General features: G+C 42.6%; 2 protein-coding genes across 5 annotated transcripts; both read left to right on the top strand.

Moving 5' to 3' along the window:
- The first annotated feature begins 2 nt into the window (after positions 1-2).
- Positions 3-6,565, top strand: LOC106516425 (APC membrane recruitment protein 1-like). Of its 2 annotated transcripts, XM_014006781.1 has the most exons (3): positions 6-109; positions 186-465; positions 2,015-6,565. In XM_014006781.1, exon 3 carries the CDS (start codon positions 2,115-2,117, stop codon positions 5,112-5,114), a length of 3,000 nt encoding a protein of 999 aa, XP_013862235.1. In that variant the 5' UTR covers positions 6-109; positions 186-465; positions 2,015-2,114; the 3' UTR covers positions 5,115-6,565. The 2 variants fall into 2 exon arrangements, with proteins under 2 accessions (XP_013862234.1, XP_013862235.1); XM_014006780.1 differs by having other exon boundaries at positions 3-465.
- Positions 6,566-7,109: 544 nt separating this feature from the next.
- LOC106516426 (probable ribonuclease ZC3H12B) lies at positions 7,110-14,810 on the top strand. 3 transcript variants are annotated; one of them, XM_014006785.1, is made up of 6 exons: positions 7,110-7,164; positions 10,450-11,243; positions 11,353-11,492; positions 11,636-11,870; positions 12,125-12,231; positions 12,332-14,810. In XM_014006785.1, exons 2-6 carry the CDS (start codon positions 10,645-10,647, stop codon positions 13,753-13,755), a joined length of 2,505 nt encoding a protein of 834 aa, XP_013862239.1. In that variant the 5' UTR covers positions 7,110-7,164; positions 10,450-10,644; the 3' UTR covers positions 13,756-14,810. The 3 variants fall into 3 exon arrangements, with proteins under 3 accessions (XP_013862239.1, XP_013862236.1, XP_013862237.1); XM_014006782.1 differs by having other exon boundaries at positions 7,128-7,220; XM_014006783.1 differs by lacking the exon at positions 7,110-7,164 and adding an exon at positions 7,507-7,584.
- The last annotated feature ends 5,189 nt before the right edge of the window (positions 14,811-19,999 follow it).

The following is a 19,999-nucleotide window of genomic DNA, read 5'->3' as shown; positions in this document are numbered from 1 at the left end:
CACGGACATGCGCACAACGGAGCCAGGAATGGAGGAGGCTTGGGAGAAGTGGAGAGAGGAAGTCATCTCGTTTTGACGCTGTGGTTTTGCTGTGACCACCTGGAGGGGGGTACGTTTGGCTGAGAAGCAGATAAAAACAGTCGAGTCGCCGGTCGGCCTCACTGACCTCCGCCTTTCTTTTATAGTTTTGCTGCGGCGCGACAGTCACGTTACAACCACAAACTGAATGGAAAGGGGGGAACTACAGACTGTGTGTGTCTGAGTATTGTATTTTCAGCAGTCTTGTATGAAGGGGGGAGAGAGTATGGTAGCAAACACCACCTTGATAGCAGCTGGAAACAAATGAAGGCGGTGAAAGCTGCCCCGCGGCCTGCCTCGACCTCCAGCCAGCTAAGTAAAGAAGTTAAAGCCAAGTTAGCTCCGGCTCGGTTCTGGACCTGACCCGTGTGGCCAGGCTGAGTGTCGGTAAGTTCCTTCACCACCCAGTTAGCTGACTGGGTTTGTTGTATTATGGTGTTTGTGTAGAAATTCAGACTGTGTGAAAAGTTCAGCTCCTCTGCAGGTCTTTATGATAAAGCTAACAACATGTAGCCTGTTGCTTCACATTAAAACCTCACGCTGCTAATTTTGTTTGACTAAAACACAATTTATAATATCTAATGAAGTATTCCCACTAGTATTTTCATTTAGCAGCAAACAATAGATTCACAACCAACAGATTATTGCAAACTTACATAATGTTTGTAGCTAGCACCTGGTTTAAAAGCAATTTCTGGTAGATTAATCTAAACCAGAGGAGCCCAAAGTGGGGCCCGTGGGCCAAATTTGGCCCACCAAGCCATTTGATTTGGCCCACCAACAGTTGCCAAAGTTAAAAGGTTGTAACCTGTTATCCTATGTAGAAACACAGTATTTCCATTGGTCAAATGACTGTATAAAAGGGCTGTAGTGAAGGTAGTTTTCATTCATGGTGCTGACTTTATCTTTGATTTATTAGGATTAAACATGACACATGAAATGACAAGAAATATTTTGTTCACATTTAACCTCACATGTAGATTTGCACACTTTATAAGGCCACAAAAACTCAGATTTTATCAATTTATGAAATGCCCCATGAGCCTTTCCTACTTCAGCATATGGCAGACTTTCTCCAAGTACCCAGACTAAAACAAAAGATGGCCATTGCACAGCTTAATCGTTAGAAATAAAGGACTTTACTTTAAAAAGTATTTGTATTTCATGTATTATATTACTTTATTTGGCCCACTGCCCTGGATAGATTTTCATTTTGGCCCCCTCGGGGAAAATGTTTGGGCACCCMTGATCTAAACAGTCTGTTTTCATAATGTATAATATATAGGTTAATGTGGTAGCTATACCTGCATTTATTTGTCCCACACTTTCCTAGCCACAATAATAATTAAAGTAGACTTATAATGTTAAAAGAAAATGTACCTTATATAAACTGTTATTTAGTATTATTTCAGTGCAGAAAAAAATAAACAGATGCATGCATGGTAACGTGTTTTAATCTGGATCTGATTTGGACTGAATTTGATTTATAATTTAGACTTTTAATTTAAACTGCATTACGTATGCTGAATTTTGTCAATCTCTTTTCTCAAAGGATTAAAATCTGTATTCCTTAAAAATGTTTTTTTTTTCATTTTTGTAGTAAAAGAAATATATTGTTGCCTGTTAGTCTGTTTGCCTTAACTTGATGTTTACAGGTTCAGCCCCAAAGCATATCCAGCTTTTTCTATTTTCCTTAAATGAAACCGTTAATTAACTCACCCTACGTTATTTTGAAGACGACTTGACATTTAAGGTCCATAAATGTAAATGATTAGGACCTTAAACCAAAACAGTTTCTGAGATCTGCGTTCTTTTTCTTTTGTGTGTATTTTAAAGTAAGGGTTTCTTCTAGAAATGGACAGAAACCTTATAATTTGAGTGTGTAAATGTGCAGGAACCTTGTAAATCTGATTTCTGATTTTRTTTTTTACTACAGGGCTCCGATAGAGGAAATGCTTCACTTTTCACTCAGCTGATTTTTAAACTTCAACCATTATGACTTTTCCCTGCCTCTTGCTGTTCTAAGTGTAGCTGCCATGACTTCTCACAAAGTTGATGAGCAGCTGAGCGATGGGAAGGATTCGGCCTCGGTCACCTGTCAGCTTCCCCGTCCTGGTCCTGATGGCGTCACGGAGGAGCTTCAGTCAGATTCGGTGACCACGACGGCGAAATCTCCAAAAACATGGAAATTACGGAGGACTGCCTTGACCTTTTTTGGCGTTCGTAGAAGYATCTGCATTTTGCCAAGTTTCTTTGGAGGGAGGATCAAAAATCAGAGCAAGAAGGGAATCTGCAGAAGCAAAACACACGATGGGCTGAGCAAGGTCAGTCATGACGATGGTCCCAGGAGYGGCTACGTCTCGGCTGGAGATCTGGCCTGCCATAGCCAGAGGGACGCAGCAGGAGAGCTCCGCAGCGCCTGCCACAGTGAATGTAGTCACCCCATCACTGACCAGAAATCACTGACTCTTGGCCGGCAGAGAAAAGGTTTTAGGAGCCTTTTTCAAAGTTTTAAGCAGCACAGAGGTCAGAGAAACGCTGAACCGAGTAAGACTGCAGACTCCTCTCCTCTGTGCAAGAAAGAGGTGCCTGTTGTCCAACACACCACCAACCTGTACGCCACCGAGTGCCTTGGAGCTGAACCCGATGTGCCTGATTTTTCAGATGTGATGTGCAATGTCTCAGTTGATGTTACTTGTAGTCATGAAGCTGCAGTAGTAGAACCTTGTACAGAAAGGGCGAGTATAAAGTCTAAGCTCGATGCTCAGGCATGTGATGGTCAACTGGAGGACGTGGATTTAAAGGTAGGAGTGTCCAGTAAATATGAGGAGACTTCTAGGCGTTCCAGTGAGCCCTGTCTGAAAATTCAGGTGGCTTCTGAGCCCGTATTGAAATCTCAAACCACCACCAGCTCATCGGATCAGCTGAACCTTATGTTTGGAGACGTTGCATCGTTGAAGAGCTTCGATTCGCTCACTGGTTGTGGGGACATAATCGCAGATCAGGAGGATGACAGCTTCACGGAAAGCACCGTTTCTGGAGAACGGAGCCGAAATGGAGGGAAGCGGGCCTCTTGTTGTCTTACTTATCAGGGCGGTGGAGAAGAAATGGCCTCACCTGAGGATCTGGATGACACGGGTCTTCGGGACTTCTGGGAAAACAACACGTCGGAGGACGTCCGCTGCACTTGCGATCCAGAGCAGGCAGACGTGACGGAGCTGACGAGTTCTCACAACATGGACACGCTGAACAGCAGCAGCGCTCAGCAGGCWGGTGGCATGGACACCTCCTCCATTGCTGATGATTTAACTCCTCAAAGTGAACATCAGGAGTCKGTTCCGAACAGTGATGAGGGCTATTATGATTCTACCACACCAGGGCCAGACGACGGGCAAGAAAAAAGTGACCGGTTACGAGCAGCTAGTCTTCCCAGGGACAGTTACAGCGGTGATGCTCTCTACGAACTGTTCGCACCTGACGAGAGCCTCATCAGTCCTCATTATGAGAACAAATCACAGCTTCCTGGTTCGAAACACTGTGATTATTTAACTGAGCCTGTCGGAGCAACAAATCCTACCTTTGTTCCTGAAATGAGTCRGTTACAAATAAGTGCTGAATTGTACAAAGACAGTTTTATAGAAATGCCAAGTAAATCCTTGGTGTTGGCACAAAATGTGGTGGGTTTGCAGGAAATGAGGGCGAATAAAAACTGCACCTTGAATTCCAAATCTCAAGCGTTAGTCAGTGTGAATAATATCAAACAAGGAATGTTTAAGGAAAAAGGAAATGCTTCCACTGAGAAAATAAAGTCTGTCAACAGTGACTGTGAAAAAAGGCGGAGAAGTTTATCGTTTGGAAGCACGTCTGACCCAGACTTTGAAACTTTCTGTGAACCCAAAGAGGAACATCTTGAGGAAAACAAACCAGTGGCTTTGCCGTATAAAAACATCAACCATCAGTCCGAGGACTCTACTGCTTACTTGGCAGATGGGCAGACGGTGTGCTTCTCACAAGCGCTCGTGGATTACACCAAACACGCTCAAATGCTGAGCGACTCGGAGATGAACTCCGCCTTCACGCCAAATATGGAGGCCTTACCCACCATAGTCACATTTGACGTTGTGGATCTGCATAACGAGGGGGAATACGACGAGCAAATTCACATGGATCTAGAAGAGGATACATCGCTACCCTTTCAAGAGTTTGAAGAAAGCTACCTACAAAAAGATGCGTTCGCTGAWTGTGACTATCAAATGCTGGAACTGTTTGAACAGAACTTGATCAGCAACACGTGGGCTGTTGCCAGTCTCCCGCGGAACCTAGGCCTAGCGAGAGTGGGCCAGTCCGCACTGAACCCACTGTCCCTGGACAGGAGAAGTAGGTCTTTAGACACAGAAAGCCTTGACACGTACAGCGAGAACGGAGCCGCTCTATGTTCTCGTCCTCAAACCGAAGAGGACTCTGAGAGRGACTGTTCGCTGTATCAGAAGAAGAATGTAGTTCCGTCTGCTTCAGAGGTCAGAGACACCAACAGCACCACAGCCTCGGTGTGGCAAACRAGGTCCGATGTGGCTTTGAGCCTTCCTTTGACAGACGGAGAAATCACTGAAAAAGTCCAGAGTCTTGGTCAACCCAGAGCAGAACACAAGCTGCTCTCCTGGGCATCAAACCATAATTATCTGAAGTCTAAGTCCCAGCTACATTGCTCTAACCCGTCAGACAACTTGAGTGATTTGGTTTCACAGAAAGCAGAACTCTACAGTAAACAGCATCCCCTTCCTTTGACAGATCCTTGTTCACCTCAAAGCTCTTTGGTTTATTCAGGATTGATGGAGGGAGACTTGGATATCAGTGATGAGGTTTTCTTTAAGGCCTCTGCTAGTTTGCAGTCCTGTAATCAGGACAGACCTGTAGCTGGTGGGGAAGATGGTTCTTATAGTCCCCTGAATGCAGCTGCATCTAAAGATGAAACATTAATGGATGTGCTGATCTCTGTGGCCTGCAGTGAACACTCTGAAGCTACCTGCAACTCTTGATCACATATGAGTTAAAGTGGTTTGGGATCTTTATCAATGCGTCAATTTTATCTTTTTTTTTCTCGCACAAATTGTCAATTTTAACAGTTGTTACAGTCATGGACAGAAAGTGAAATTGAATTTAAAACTTTACAGAACTGTGGAGTAACCACACTTCAAGGCCTGGAAGATTATTATTATTTCTTTGCATTTACATGTTATCTCTGTTACATTGCACACAGGTTACACAGGTGGTTGAAGGTATTTATTAAAAATATATAATAATTGCAGTAAAAAAAATCCCACAGTGTAATAACGTCAAGCTTCTGAATGTTATACCCACATATACCCTTACTTTATAAGGCTGTGTTGTCCAATCCTGGTCCTCAAGGACCACCATTCTGCATGATGTAGATGTTTTCCTGCTTTAAAGCAGGTTTTAAAGTTCTGCAGAWGCTCTCAATCATAAATTCAAATCAGTTGTGTTAAAGCAGAGAAATGTCTGAAACATGCAGGGTGGCCCTCGAAGACCAGTATTAAACACCACAGCTGTAAGGATTTTGATCACCAGTCTTGTTTCCTTTGCACAATCTTAACAGAAATGAAACAATGTTTCTTCATTTGTTGCCTTTGAATATGAATGCTTAATGTTTTTAAATGTTTGTGTTGCGTTTACAACCTGTCACTGCTGTATTCAAGACTATTTTAGCCTGGCTTTGTCGTTTTCCTTAATATCAGACCATTATTGTGTTAGATCAATATCTCATGAGCTCCAACACCTTCAGTGTTAGATTTCCATAATATGTATCTATTTTTAGTTTGATCTTGACATGTCCATCAACTGGTTTGACTTTTTGACCCAACAGAAGATAAGCAAATACAGGAAATAATCTGATAGGGATATTTTATGATCTTGATAGTGTTTTAACTTCAGCTGATTTTTACATACCGTAGACAGCTTTGCAAGGCAAAACTACAATATTTGTTTAACTTATTTCACATGCAAATTTAGAAAAATCTAGAACAGATTTRCATATGACACCAAGAAACCTGCTCCGAAGCAGTTAAGGAAAAATAAAATCATAGACAAAAGTAKTTTGAAGAAAAAGGTACAGAATAAGTTTATATTTGCCGCTTGGTTGACAAGAGAGTGTGACTTTTTGTTTTTCTTTTCTTCATTTTTAGCAGTTTGACAACGTGCAAAATTCTTACTGAAATACTGCATTGACATTACWGTACTGGTATGTGTTTTGGTAAAGCTTCATCTTAGGAAACGATACATTTTTATAGCATAATACTGAATATTAGTGAMTTAGTATTTATATTTTCAGCTGTTTTTAGACTGTGTTGTGTACATAATCATTACAAATTGTCATTGTGGTTTTGAATTTTGTTAATTTTTTTCTCAATACCTGTTTTGTCTGAATAGAAAACTGCCTTACACAAAAATAAACATGACATTATATAATTTATTTTGTCCTTTATCTTGTGCTGGTTACTTTTGGGGACATGAGGTACTGTTTATGACAACAACCTGTGTGTGTGTGTGTGTGTGTGTGTGTGTTTGTGTGTGTGTAAGAGAAGGGATGTCTCGGCACAAAAATATTGTGCTCTCATGTTTACTGACGTCTAAAGTGAACTTGCACAAAAACCCCAGTGGAAGTCAGAACTAAGTTGCTGTACTTCCCCTAACACAGCATGTGGTTGAAAATCAGAGTATACATGTGTATTTAAATGCACTTTCTTCTACATGAGTTCCTTTACAGTTAAAACGGTAAAAGCATAATGAGCTAAATTAAGTTCTGTATTTTATTTTCCTGATTTTGGAGCTTATCATCGTGCTTGCACGTGTGTGGAACTGTGACATCTATCAAATCAATCTAAATTCGTCCATTAATAATAATAATAATAATAATAATAAAGTGGTCAGTGAAGGTATTTTGACCCTGTGTTTTTTCACTGTCACATTTCCTCGTTTCCCTCGCCTTATCTGGCAACCCTGTGCAAACTGCGACAGCGCCAATGGCAGCAAAACAGAACTGTTACAGGCGAGGAGGATGTCAGCAACAAGGTGAGGAGATGAGCGCCGTTTGAAGAAGTCGCCCATGGCAGTGACGAGCCTGCACAGTATGTACCGAGTCGTGATGTGTTGTCTTCGTTTCAGCGTCGTCCGGATCATAACGCGGCCGTCAACTTTATATCTAGTTGCGGTAGTACTCTGGCTAAATTGTTAGCAGATGCTCAGCATCTGAGGGCTAGGTATTAGCGGCTAGGCGCTTTAAGTTCACCGCTAGCTGGAGGTGTTGTGTCAAGCTGCGTTCCCCCCCATCAAGATGCGTTCCCCGACCAGGCTCCGCCCAGTCAAGCCGGTGGAAAACCGCAAAGTCGCTTCCCTACGTAGCTGCTTGGACGGGGCGGAGCTGCCGGAGAAACATCTTGACGGGGGAACACATTTCGACACAACACCAAGTTGCCTGACAAGCTGTAATAGGTTAGCGGTGGCTTAAAACAAGCTTTATCCGATCATTTTTTCCTCCACATTAGACCAGCGATTTTACTCAAATTAGTCAGATTTTGCTCAGCCGAGACGATGACACCACATTGAGTTAGCCAATGTTGAAATAGCTCCTAGCGTATGATAATGCATCTCGGGCCTGAAGGTGTCAAAGCAGTTATTTTCTTATTAAATTGTGTCTCGGATGTGGTGTTTAGTGCAGCAGTCGTGGCGTTTGTTTAAAAAAAGTTTAGTAAATTTAACTTGTCACGTGCTGTCACTGTTCATCAGTGTCATCCTTCTGAACTGTTGCTGCTTAAGGATATTAAACACTTCAGTTTTTGTATTGACGTGTCAACTTGTTGGATTTACTCTCAACTACAGTGCTTCAAAAATGAAAACATTGCTTTAAAATGTGGTTTGCTTTTCTTAGCCTCCCTATAGTTCCTTCTATTTTAAACCTTAGTGTGTTTAATCACATTCAGAAAAGCTCAAATTAGTTTTGTGCGTAGATTGTTGCAGAAATCAAGCAGAGCAAAGTTGGTTAGAAGTTAATAAAATAGGGGAGAAGCCGGTTAAAGTTTAAAGACAGTTTGGGTTATTTTTTATCATATCAAATCAATAAAGGATGTGCAGGTTTTGCCTTGATGTAGCTTAACACAAATGTGATGGAAAGTTTTATCATGAGTGTTAATGTCTGCTAAAATGATATAAAGGTTTACTATGACATGTAGATTTAGACATAATGTGCACTTTACAGCTCTGTGGTTTATAAAGCACGTTTTCCCTCAGTGACAGTAGTTTTTTTTTTTACTTGGAAGTGCTGCTTTGACTCATTTGACAAAAGGGAAAATCCTTTGTTTTGTTTGTGCGCATTAGATGGCCCACAAACAGATCCCCTGGTTGGTGTAGTTGAATGGATCGAAGCCAGCGTTCAGCCCTCCAGTTTCAGCAGCTCAAATGTCACTGGTCTAATGAGTCAGATGATGGTAGTAGCGTAGTGCCATCGTCTGATCAAAGCCAAAAAGGTAATAAGATCATAATGTTTTGCATGGCTCTGTGCCCTGGGTGACAGTTTGCTGGGACTTTTCTTTGTTTGCATTGACCAAAAAGCTCACTTCTAATTAATAATATGCATGCAGTCGTCAKGCTTGTAGGAGTAGCTGATTTAAAACTAAAAAACAGTTTTATTTTTGTTGCTGGTGTCTCCCAGAAATAATTAATGTCTTKTAGTTTTGTATTGATTTAGTTTTGGTGAAAGTTTACAGCAAAGTGATGAAAGTACTGTTTTTCCTTTTGAAAATCAGTAATAGGAGAAACCTCTGCTCCGAAACTGGTTTGGATTGATGCAAACACAATCTGCGCAAGGCCGCGCAGCTTCCTGGTGATTTAATTTAGTAAAGACATCAAATCGCTAATATGGACCAATAACAAACTCTAGCGTGGTTCATCTCTGCTCATTGCTGGATTCTGYGTTGGGTCAGCAGTGTAAAAAAGACGTCTCTTCCAGCCTTACTTCACTTGTTGCTATGGAGCAGAGCTACGTTAGATGACGAGCGTGCAGAGACGGTCCAGAGGCCTTGCTGAGAGTAAAGCTTGTGAATCTGGAGGTGGACTGGAAAGCACTGCTACGTTGAGCATGTATTGATATGGTCATGGAATGACTCAAATGGCAGTAGGCAGTGTGAACGGCTCCATGGGATCTGTCACTAATTCTTAAAGCGTCAAACATTCGCCTTATTCAAACCGAAGCTCTAATCAGTGAAAAACGAGGTGTTTATTTAGCTGAAAACTATCTATCCACTTTTCAGTATCTGTGCGTGTCGAGGTTGTTGTCGGTGACGTATTAAAACAGAATCCAGGTCCCTGCAGTGGAGGTGGACTTGTCTATCTCTTGGTGGAGATTTTGTAAAATGCTTTTTGTTTCAGAATCTGCTGCCTAAAGATTTAAAGAGTGGAGTTGGAGTGTTAGTGAAAGTGCTCCGCGTTTACTGGCTGCATGAAAAGAGACGATGAGCCGTGTTTGTGTTAGTCGTGACTGGTAAAAAGGAGTTAGCTGATGACAAGGCTGTGTTGCTAAGCAACCCGCATCATGGGCTGTGCCTCTTGAAGCTTGAAGCTCGCCATACTCTACTTTATGCAAGACAAGAGGAAAGTGAATTCTAATGCGCCCTCTAATAAATCTTAGGAACAGTTTTGGGTTTTTTGGGCAACCGTGTGTGTGTGGAGGAGGAAATAAGCAGCGTTGCATCCTGCAGCCTCCTTTGCAGAGCAGTCGTGCTCCCTGTGGACTCCTGTTCAGTTCTGATTGTCTGTCAGAGAGCTGGAGGCGCAGGGATACACTGCTCAGCCCACACTATCAGGTTATGCTAACTCGTGCGCTCGCTCCATGTGTGACTGGGCTCTAACGTTGCCTGTGTGAGTGGTTGTTTTTTTCTTTTTTTCTTTTTGCGCTCACAAGGAGAGCAGCAGCATTGTTCTGCGGTTGCATTAGCACATTTTGTACCAGACTCTGATTTTCATTTGAAAATCCTTCAGCTGAAGAGACAGCGAAACTGTTGTCTGGTAATATTGGTGTTTTTCTCCCACAAGGTCCAGACGTGGTGCCGGAGAAAATCAGTGGTTTGATCAGGGATTAAAACATCTGGCGTTTGCATACACGCAAAACTAAAAAAGCAGATTTTGTGTGGAAGTTTTCCTGTAGTTTTCACAAGTTTAGAATTTCAAATAGACTGTATATTTTGTCCTTTTCAAAACTACATGCATAAACAAACAAAGTATTTTCTTTTAAAACTTATGAAGTTTAGGTTTAGCAGCATACAATCTGTCCTGACCTTTGTATTTTTGCTTTTTTTTTTTCAGAATTATGTAGTTTCAGTTCGCCTGCTCAAATAGAGGAAACCACATTACTTTGGCTATAAAAAGGATTTCAAGCGCTAAGATCCAACAGCGAATATGATTCTTTGGCTGCGGCAGCGGTGAGGAAGCATGGAGCGGAATCCTGGGATGTCGAGACGAACGTGATGACAGCATGGTCCATGGTGGAGAAGCTCAAAAATGGAAAAACGCCCATGCAGGGAGGAGAACATTGACTCGAGAGAGACCCGGCATGCTGCCGACGAGTCTGAGGACGGAAGCAGCTCAGAGAGCGAGTTGGAGGAGCAGCAGCCCACGAGGGCTCAGGTGAGCAGCAACGGCTGTAAGAGGAGGGAGCCCTTGGCCATCACCAAACCCCACCGTCAGCTCTGTCGCTCACCATGCCTCGACCGGCCCAGTTTTTCTCAGAGCAGCACCGTGCAGGATTTTCGCGACGATGACGCCAGCGCAGCACCAGGGCTTAAACTTGCCATTGGAAGAGAGTATCAGTCAAAGATGGAGTTTGCTCTGAAGTTGGGCTATTCAGGAGAACAGGTGGAGGCGGTGCTCAACAAGTTGGGTGCTGCGGCGCTGATTAACGACGTTCTTGCTGAGTTGGTGCGGCTTGGAAACAAAGTGGAGCCTGAACTTCAACCGTGCAGCAGCACGTTCACGTCAGTATCACATCCTTCCTGTGTTAAAGAAGCTGCTAGTCCTGAAGTTTCAGTGGAAGATGACTCTGTGGATATCTATGACAACCTCAGGCCCATCGTCATTGATGGTTCAAATGTGGCTATGAGGTAAGAAACTTGTAAACACAAACATGCACATACATTTAGGACTATTTGTACTGATGGATGTCCRTTCCTTTAGTCGTTGGGAGACCTTACACTAGGTTGTGTTTTCTAGTCACGGGAACAAAGAGGTATTCTCCTGCCGTGGTATCCAGCTTGCTGTCGATTGGTTTTTGGAAAAAGGGCATAAAGACATCACTGTGTTTGTCCCAGCCTGGAGAAAGGAGCAATCTAGACCTGACGCCCTCATCACAGGTACTACAAGAGTGTTTATGCAGCTGCCGGCCATTCATAATACCCAAAATGTCCCATTGAAGTTCCCCGAATAAAAAGCTGAAACTGCCACTTGTCTGTTTTTGACAAGACTTATCCAGAGGTTGAATCGTTTTCTCTTTCAGATCAGGAAATTTTGCGCAAGCTAGAGAAACAGAAGATCCTGGTTTTCACCCCGTCTCGAAGAGTTCAGGGCCGAAGAGTGGTGTGCTATGACGATCGCTTCATAGTGAAGCTGGCGTTTGATTCTGATGGAATTATTGTGTCGAATGACAACTACAGGGACTTGCAAAACGAGAAGCCAGAGTGGAAGAAGTTTATTGAAGAGCGCCTCCTGATGTATTCATTTGTTAACGACAAGTAAGAAAACCTGGTTTAATTTTTATTACGGCCAAGTTGTGTAAAATACTTGGACTGCTAATAGAGATGCTCTTTATTAGAAATGTCACATTTATTACAAAACAAAGTATTTTATGTGCATGTTGGTAACTTGTATTAACGTAAAATTTTTAATGCAGTTTAAGATTATCTGCTTGTGGCATTCACTGGTAACGTACAAAAAACACTTTGCTCCGCCTGTAATTTAGTTGCTTTTGGCTGGTTGTTTTTATTAGGTTCATGCCGCCTGATGACCCACTGGGAAGACACGGGCCAAGCTTAGAAAATTTTCTCCGCAAGAGACCAGTTGTTCCAGAATACAAGAAACAGCCTTGCCCCTATGGTAAGTGTTTTTAAGCAGTTTCTCAATAGTTGTTCTTTTCTTCTAGAATGATTTAAACARTCCATGTTCACCACTTGGATCGTTCTTTCTTTTAAACCAGGGAAAAAGTGCACATACGGACATAAGTGCAAATACTATCATCCCGAGCGTGTCAACCAACCGCTGCGCTCTGTGGCTGATGAACTGCGAGCCTTTGCCAAACTGTCTGCAGTAAAAACAATGAGCGAGGGGGCTTTAGTTAAATGTGGCACAGGTCCAGCAGCTGTAAAGGGTGATGGCAGCTCTGAAGCCAAACGCGTGGCACCCAAACGTCAGTCTGACCCCAGCATTCGCTCAGTGGCCTGTGAACCTCCAGAGGCGCTCTCTGTTGTTCGGAAGTCTGAGACAAATTCAGTGCCTTCCCTCGTGTCTGCTCTCAGCGTRCCCACCATGCAGCCTGCCAAGAGCCACGCAGCTGGAGCCTTGAACACACGATCTGCCAGCAGCCCAGTTCCAGGTTCTCTGCAGTTTGCTCACAACTCCCTAGAGCACATGTCCAGTGTTCAGTACCCCCCCATTTTAGTCACCAACAGCCACGGCGCCTCTGTCACATACGGCGAACAGTTCCTGAAGTATGACTCGGTTAGCGATCATGGATACTATTCACTCCACAGTGATTTTTCAAATATGAGCATGAGCAGCATGCATAATGTGGACAGTTTCTGTAGCATGGAGCACGAGCATGTGTATCAGAGAAATCCCAGCCACTGCGCCGAATCCTGCCTCAGCCACTCCAACAGTGACTCGTTCTCCTCTTACGGGGACATGTACCCAAGCTCCGTGGACAGCAGCTTGGAGGAGAGCATCAAAGGACAGCAGCAAGCTCCTGCACAGAGTCGGATGCAGGCCTTCTCCCGTGGATTTCGTCATGAAGCKCTGTCCAGAGTGCAGAGCTACGGACCGGAGGAGCCCAAACAATGTCCCCACAAGCAGTCCGAAGCTCACCTGGCGCCACATATCCAGCATGCAGCTGTGGGAGCCCGGTCCAGCTGTCCTGGAGACTACCCGCTCACTCAAAATGTCCTCCCGCCTTTGTCCTCCCAGCCAACGCGGTCTCTAGGCATGACTCGCATGGACAGCATATCAGATTCAAGGCTATACGACAGCAACCCAATGAGACAGAGGCGACCGCCGCTGTGCCGCGAGCAGCATGCGAGCTGGGACCCCCTGCCCTGTGGGAACGAGTCCTTWGGATATCACTCATATCCGCTCAGTAACAGCTTGATGCCATGTTGCGAGCGAGTGATGGTCCGCAGCATGCCAGACAAAATGGAACAAATCTGGAACTCGCCGTGGGAGACCCCATCTGCAGTCGAACACCAAGAGCGGTACGTTATTCCAGATCACCAGTATCAGACATACAGGAACCTTTGTAATATCTTTCCTGCTTACATAGTCCACTCAGTCATGGAGAAGAACCCTCAATTGACAGATCCACAACAGCTGGCTGCTGTCATTGTTACAAAACTGAGGTCAGGACACTGAGCAGCTATAAAGGAGTAATTTGATTACCAATTAGGCACTTGTTAAATGTTGCTTCAGTGTGCAACATCTGCCCTCAGGAGCTACTAATGTTGTTTTGTGTTTCTGGTGGGAACTGTGGCGCTCAGAATAAATATTGCTAGGATGGCACAATACAAAATCTTTTCTATAAAGGGAGGTGAAACCTAAAGGATGCAAATGGATACATTTTTAGGGAACTTATTCATGAAACATTCACACTACCTGATCAGGAGCAACAGTACATTTTAGAGATTTCTAATCCCCCCCCCCCCTCTTTTTTAAACAAATACCGGAAATTTAAATTTTGATGTTGAGAGTCTGATTGTTTGCACTGTTTCAACATGTATTTAACACAAGCTGGCTAAATTTGTTGTGGCTGTTTTAAAGTTTGCTAGATACAAATTAGGTTAGGGAAAGAAGTGTCGCTAAAATTAAAGATCTAAAAAACATGACATTAAGTAGTGTGTCACTAGAAAAATGCCTTCAGAAAAGCATTTAGTTTTAAAACAGGTTTCCTGTAAATAAAATTTGAAAAATTGCTTTAAGAATTAAAATTTTTATCAACAAGTTGGAATAAGATTTAGAATGACTTCATATATTGATAAATTTGTAGAATCTAGAAATATTATTTACATTTAAATTATTTCCCCAGTGCAGAGTTAATACTATATAAAGTTTGTGAAGACTAACGGACTAAAGTCCAGCCTTGTTCTAATCCTAAATAATGTTTTGTTTATGGACGGCCTCCTTCACTCTCTATGATGACCTCGTTACTCTTCCATGTCCTACACAAGAACTAAAGATTGACTAAAACAAGTTTTTCTGATGTCAGTCTTTACACATCAGGTCTGATGCTTTTTTACATTTCTGGCCACTATTTTTCACACAACAATCATTTCCTCTACTTAAATAAATGTCTGTTTAACAACCCCTCAAGAAGTTGTTCAAATAAAAACTATATATAGAAGAGCTTTCTCACTTTTTTGTTGTGAGCTACAGTACAGTAAGCTGGTTATAGCAGCTGCTGATCTTCATTTCTCTGTATATCAGCAAATTAATCATTCTGTTTTAATTAGAATGTGGCTGGATTGTGGCAAATTTGGAAAACCTCCAGCAATCATGACGTTGCTACACTTGCCAATTAGGTTTTCTTATAATTCTGTTATTTTTCTGTTTTTCCCTCAAATGCTCTCCTTGATCCTCACCACTCTAGGTATACGCTTGTCCTGGCCTCACTCGAGATACAGCTATGTACAATAGCATCACGCCACACTAGCATAATGATACAGCCAYTGGTATCACAACTGAGCTACTTTTCTTTTCTTGACCATATCATGATTATGGTCAGAGCCTAAACATAAGGCTGATGTGCTTCAGATTTTCAACTTCCAGTTTGCAGTAGTGCTCGTGAACCACAGGTCATGGATACACTGCCAACATGCCCCCCACCCAGGACCTCAATACACTGCTACCACGATGAAAACCCACCATGATCTTTCTAGACCTATAGAGCTTTCTCAAATCTTTGGTTTGGGAAAGCTCTCATCACACTGACAAAAACCTTTAAGTACATTTGTTGGAGTTCTAACTGAGCACAACCTGCTCAACTACCACAAAATGTTATGTTTATGACAATGGTCTACATGATGCCTTTGGCATTGTATTAGAGACCTCTGTACTACTTAGGCCACTGCCTGCCTCTGAGCAGTCAAAGGAAAATAATTCTTGGGGACCCATTAATGGATCTCTAGGAGTGTTTCTACCCTTGTGTTCTTCATCCRAGGAACACAAAAGTTTTAATCAAACTTAGCCTTCACTAACATGGGATCTTTAACAGTTCCCTCACTATAAACCATATTTTGTTATGTGCAGTAGGGCTGTGGTTCCCAAAYCTTTTAGACTTATGTACCCCCTGAGCCATTTTGTCATACCACTAGTACCCCTGGAATTTTTCAGGACCTGGGACAGTGTGAAGGACYGAAGGAACTGTCCAAGGAACTGAAGGTGCTGGAATGTTTCAGGACTTTAGATAGTGTGAAGGACTGATGGAACTGTTGAACTGTCCAAGGTACTGAAAATGCTGGAAAGTTTCAGGACTTTAGACAGTGTAAAGGACTCAAGGAACTGTTGAAGGATCTGTCCAAGGTACTGAAAGTGCTGGAATGTTTCAGGACTTTAGATAGTGTGAAGGACTGGAGGAAATGTTGAACGAACTGTCCAAGATCCTGAATGTGCTGGAGTGTTTCAGGACTTTAGACAGTGTGAGGGATTGAGGGAACTGTCCAAGGTCCTGAAGGTGCTGGAATGTTTCAGGACTTTAGACAGTGTGAAGGACTGTAGGAACTGTTGAAGAACCTGTCCAAGGTCCTGAAGGTGCTGGAATGTTTCAGGACTTTAGACAGTGTGAAGGACTGAATGAACTGTTGAAGGACCTATCCAAGGTCCTGAAGGTGGTGGAATGTTTCAGGACTTTAGACAGTGTGAAGGACTGGAGGAACTGTTGAAGGACCTGTCCAAGGTCCTGAAGGTGCTGGAATGTTTCAGGACTTTAGACAGTGTGAAGGACTGGAGGAACTGTTGGAGGACCTGTCCAAGGTCCTGAAGGTGCTGGAATGTTTCAGGACTTTAGGCAGTGTGAAGGACTGAAGGAACTGTCCAAGGTCCTGAAAGTGCTGGAATGTTTCAGGACTTTAGACAATTTGAAGTATTGAAGGAACTCTCCAAGGTCCTGACGGTGCTGGAATGTTTCAGCACTTTAGACAGTGTGAAGGATTGAAGGAACTGTTGAAGGACCTGTCCAAGGTCCTGAAGGTGCTGGAATGTTTCAGGACTTTAGACAGTGTGAAGGACTAATAGAACTGTTGAAGGACCTGTCCAAGGTACTGAAAGTGCTGGAATGTTTCAGGACTTTAGACAGTGTGAAGGATTGAAGGAACTCTTCAAGGTCCTGAAAGTGCTGGAATGTTTCTGGACTTTTGACAGTGTGAAGCACTGAAGGAGCTGTTGAAGCACCTGTCCAAGGTGCTGGAATGTTTCAGTCCTTTTGACAGTGTGAAGGATTGAAGAAAATCTCCAAGGTCCTAAATGTGCTGGAATGTTTCAAGAATTTAGACAGTTTGAAGGACTGAAGGAACTGTTGATGGACCTGTCCAAGGTTCTGTAGGTGCTGGAATGTGAAAGGACTTTAGATAGTGTGAAGGAGTTAAGGAACTGTCAAAGGTACTGAAAGTGCTGGAACATTTCAGGACTGTAGACAATGTGAACAATTGAAGGAACTCTCCAAGTTCCTGAAGGAGCTGGAATGTTTCAGGACTTTAGACAGTGTGAAGGACTGAAGGAACTGTTGAAGCACCTCTCCAAGGTCCTGAAGGTGCTGGAGTGTTTCAGGACTTTAGACAGTGTGAAGGATTGAAGGAACTCTCCAAGGTCCTGAAGGTGCTGGAAAGTTTCAGGAATTTAGACAGTGATAAGGACTGAATGGACTGTTGAAGGAACTGTTCAATGTACTGAAAATGCTGGAATGTTTCAGGGCTTTAGACAGGGTGAATGACTGTAGGAACTCTACAAGATTCTGAGGGTGCTGGAATGTTTTAGGACTTTAGATAGTGTAAAAGACTGAAGGAGCTGTTGAAGGACCTGCCTAAGGTCCTGAAGGTGCTGGAAAGTTTCAGGATTTTAGACAGTGTGAAGGATTGAAGGAACTCTCCAAGGTCCTGAAGGTGCTGGATTGTTTCAGGACTTTAGACAGTGTGACGGACTGAAGGACCTGTCCAAGTTCTTGAAGGTTCTTGAATGTTTCAGGACTTTAGACAGTGTGAAGGACTGAAGGAACTGTCCAAGGTCCTGGAAGTGTTGGAATGTTTCAGGACTTTAGACAGTGTGAATGATTGAAGGAACTCTCCAAGGTCCTGAAGGTGCTGGAATGTTTCAGGACTTTAGACAGTGTGAAGGACTGAAGGAACTGTTGAAAGACCTGTCCAAGTTCCTGAAGGTGCTGGAATGTTTCAGGACTTTAGACAGTGTGAATGACTGAAGGAAGTGTTGAAGGACCTGTCCAAGGTACTGAAAGAGCTGAAATGTTTAAGGACACACTTTAGATAGTGTGAAGGAGTGAAGGAACTGTCCAAGGTCCTGAAGGTTCTGGAATGTTTCAGGATTTTAGACAGTGGGTATGACTGAAGGAATTGTTGAAGGACCTGTCCAAGGTCCTGAAGGTGCTGGAATATTTCAGGACTTTAGACAGTGTGAAGGACTGAAGGAACTGTTGAAGGACCTGTCCAAGGTACTGAAACTGCTGGAATGTTTCAGGACTTTAGACAGTGTGAACGACTGAAGGAATTGTTGAAGGACCTGTCCAAAGTCCTGAAGGTGCTGGAATGTTTCAGGACTTTAGACAGTTTGAAGGACTGAAGGAACTGTTGAAGGACCTGTCCTAGGTACTGAAAGTGCTGGAATGTTTCAGGACTTTAGATAGTATGATGGAGTGAAGGAAATGTCCGAAGTACTAAAAGTGCTGGAATATTTCAGGAATTTAGGCAGTGTGAAGTATTGAAGGAACTCTCCTAGGTCCTGAAGATGCAGGAATATTTCATGTCTTTAGACAGTGTGAAGGACTGAAGGAACTGTTAAAGTACCTGTCCAAGGTGCTGGAATGTTTCGGGACTTTAGACAGTGTGAAGGACTGAAGGAACTATTGAAGGACCTGTCCAAGGTCCTGAAAGTGATGGAAAGTTTCAGGAATTTAGACAGTGTGAAGGACTGAATGAACTGTTGAAGGAACTGTCCAAGGTACTGAAAATGCTGAAATGTTTCTGTGCTTTAGACAGTGTGAAGGATTGAAGGAACTCTCCAAGGTGATGAAGGTGCTGGAATATTTCAGGACTTTAGTCTGTGTGATAGACTGAAGGAACTGTTGATGGACCTGTCCAAGGTCCTGAAGGTGCTGGAATGTTTCAGGACTTTAGACAGTGTGAAGGACTGAAGGAACTGTTGAGGGACCTGTCCAAGGTCCTGAAGGTGCTGGAATTTTTCAGGACTTTAGACAGTGTGAAGGACTGAAGGAACTGTAGAAGGACCTGTCCAAGGTACTGAAAGTGCTGGAATGTTTCAGGACTTTTGAAAGTGTGAAGGAGTGAAGGAACTGTCCAAGGTACTGAAAATGCTGGAATCTTTCAGGACTTACATAGGGCTCGAACTGTGTCCTTTTAAACATGCCTGAAAATCTCACAAAGATCATCATTCTGGATTTTTTTTATGGTATTTTGCATCATAAGGAGGTCACCATACAGTGAGAWGCAGGCCTTAACCTGAGTTTATTGCTGCGTCAGACAATTGACCAAAAAAAAAGTCAAATGGCAACAGAGTTAAAAGAACAAACATCTCCCATATTTCATTTTTTTTGTAAATGACACACATTATTTATATATCACATAACTTTTCTGAAGCTCCTAGTCAGGTCTTGTGAATGTGTCCTGAAAACCATCTAAAGTGTTTCGTACAGCCGACATATAAATAAACTTGCTTTAGATTTGCCTCTGCTGTAAATATTAGTTGCGTTGATATATACACATATATATTTTTCCTCCCTTTTTTTGCATTTATTTTCAAAGTTAAGAGGGAGGGAGGGAGTTAGCTTTTATACCTCACAGCAAGAACTATGACATTATGGCCCTATATCTGAGTGACCTCACGTTTCAGTCATCGTCTGATTGGTTTCATTGGAAGTTTGCGTCATTAAAGCCTCTTAGATTCAAATGTAAAGCACTATCACAGTATTTAAAGAGATATATTTTCTCAGCCTCACTTAAGAAAGTTACTATTTTTGGTAAATTTTGACTGTGCACTAGGCAAGCCAAAAGAAGGTTTGACTTGTACATGTGTTGTGTGCACATACAGTATTCATGTACATATTATCTCACAAAAGCCATTATTTTAAAGTTATTTATAAGCTGCTAAATAATGCCAAAAAATAAAGAATTTAATAGTGTCAGTAGTATGTGTATTTAAACCTTGTTTCTTGGGATTAATTGGGTTATGGTTTAAACTAACATCAGTATTAGAAAAAAATTCCCGTATATGTAGTTAATTTACTGATCTTATTAAATGCTGCATCCAAGACTTTTGCTTATTTATATATTTTGTCAAATATGCTGTGCTGATTGTTTTTGGTGTAGAAGTATTCCTAGTATCTTTGTTTAGACCAGTAGTTCTACAGAACCAGACGTTA

Source organism: Austrofundulus limnaeus, unplaced genomic scaffold, assembly GCF_001266775.1.
Source record: "Austrofundulus limnaeus strain Quisiro unplaced genomic scaffold, Austrofundulus_limnaeus-1.0 Scaffold37, whole genome shotgun sequence".
In the NCBI taxonomy this organism is placed as follows: domain Eukaryota; kingdom Metazoa; phylum Chordata; class Actinopteri; order Cyprinodontiformes; family Rivulidae; genus Austrofundulus; species Austrofundulus limnaeus.
The sequence above is the reverse complement of the archived record's forward strand: the minus strand, read 5'-3'. Positions and strand labels throughout refer to the sequence as shown.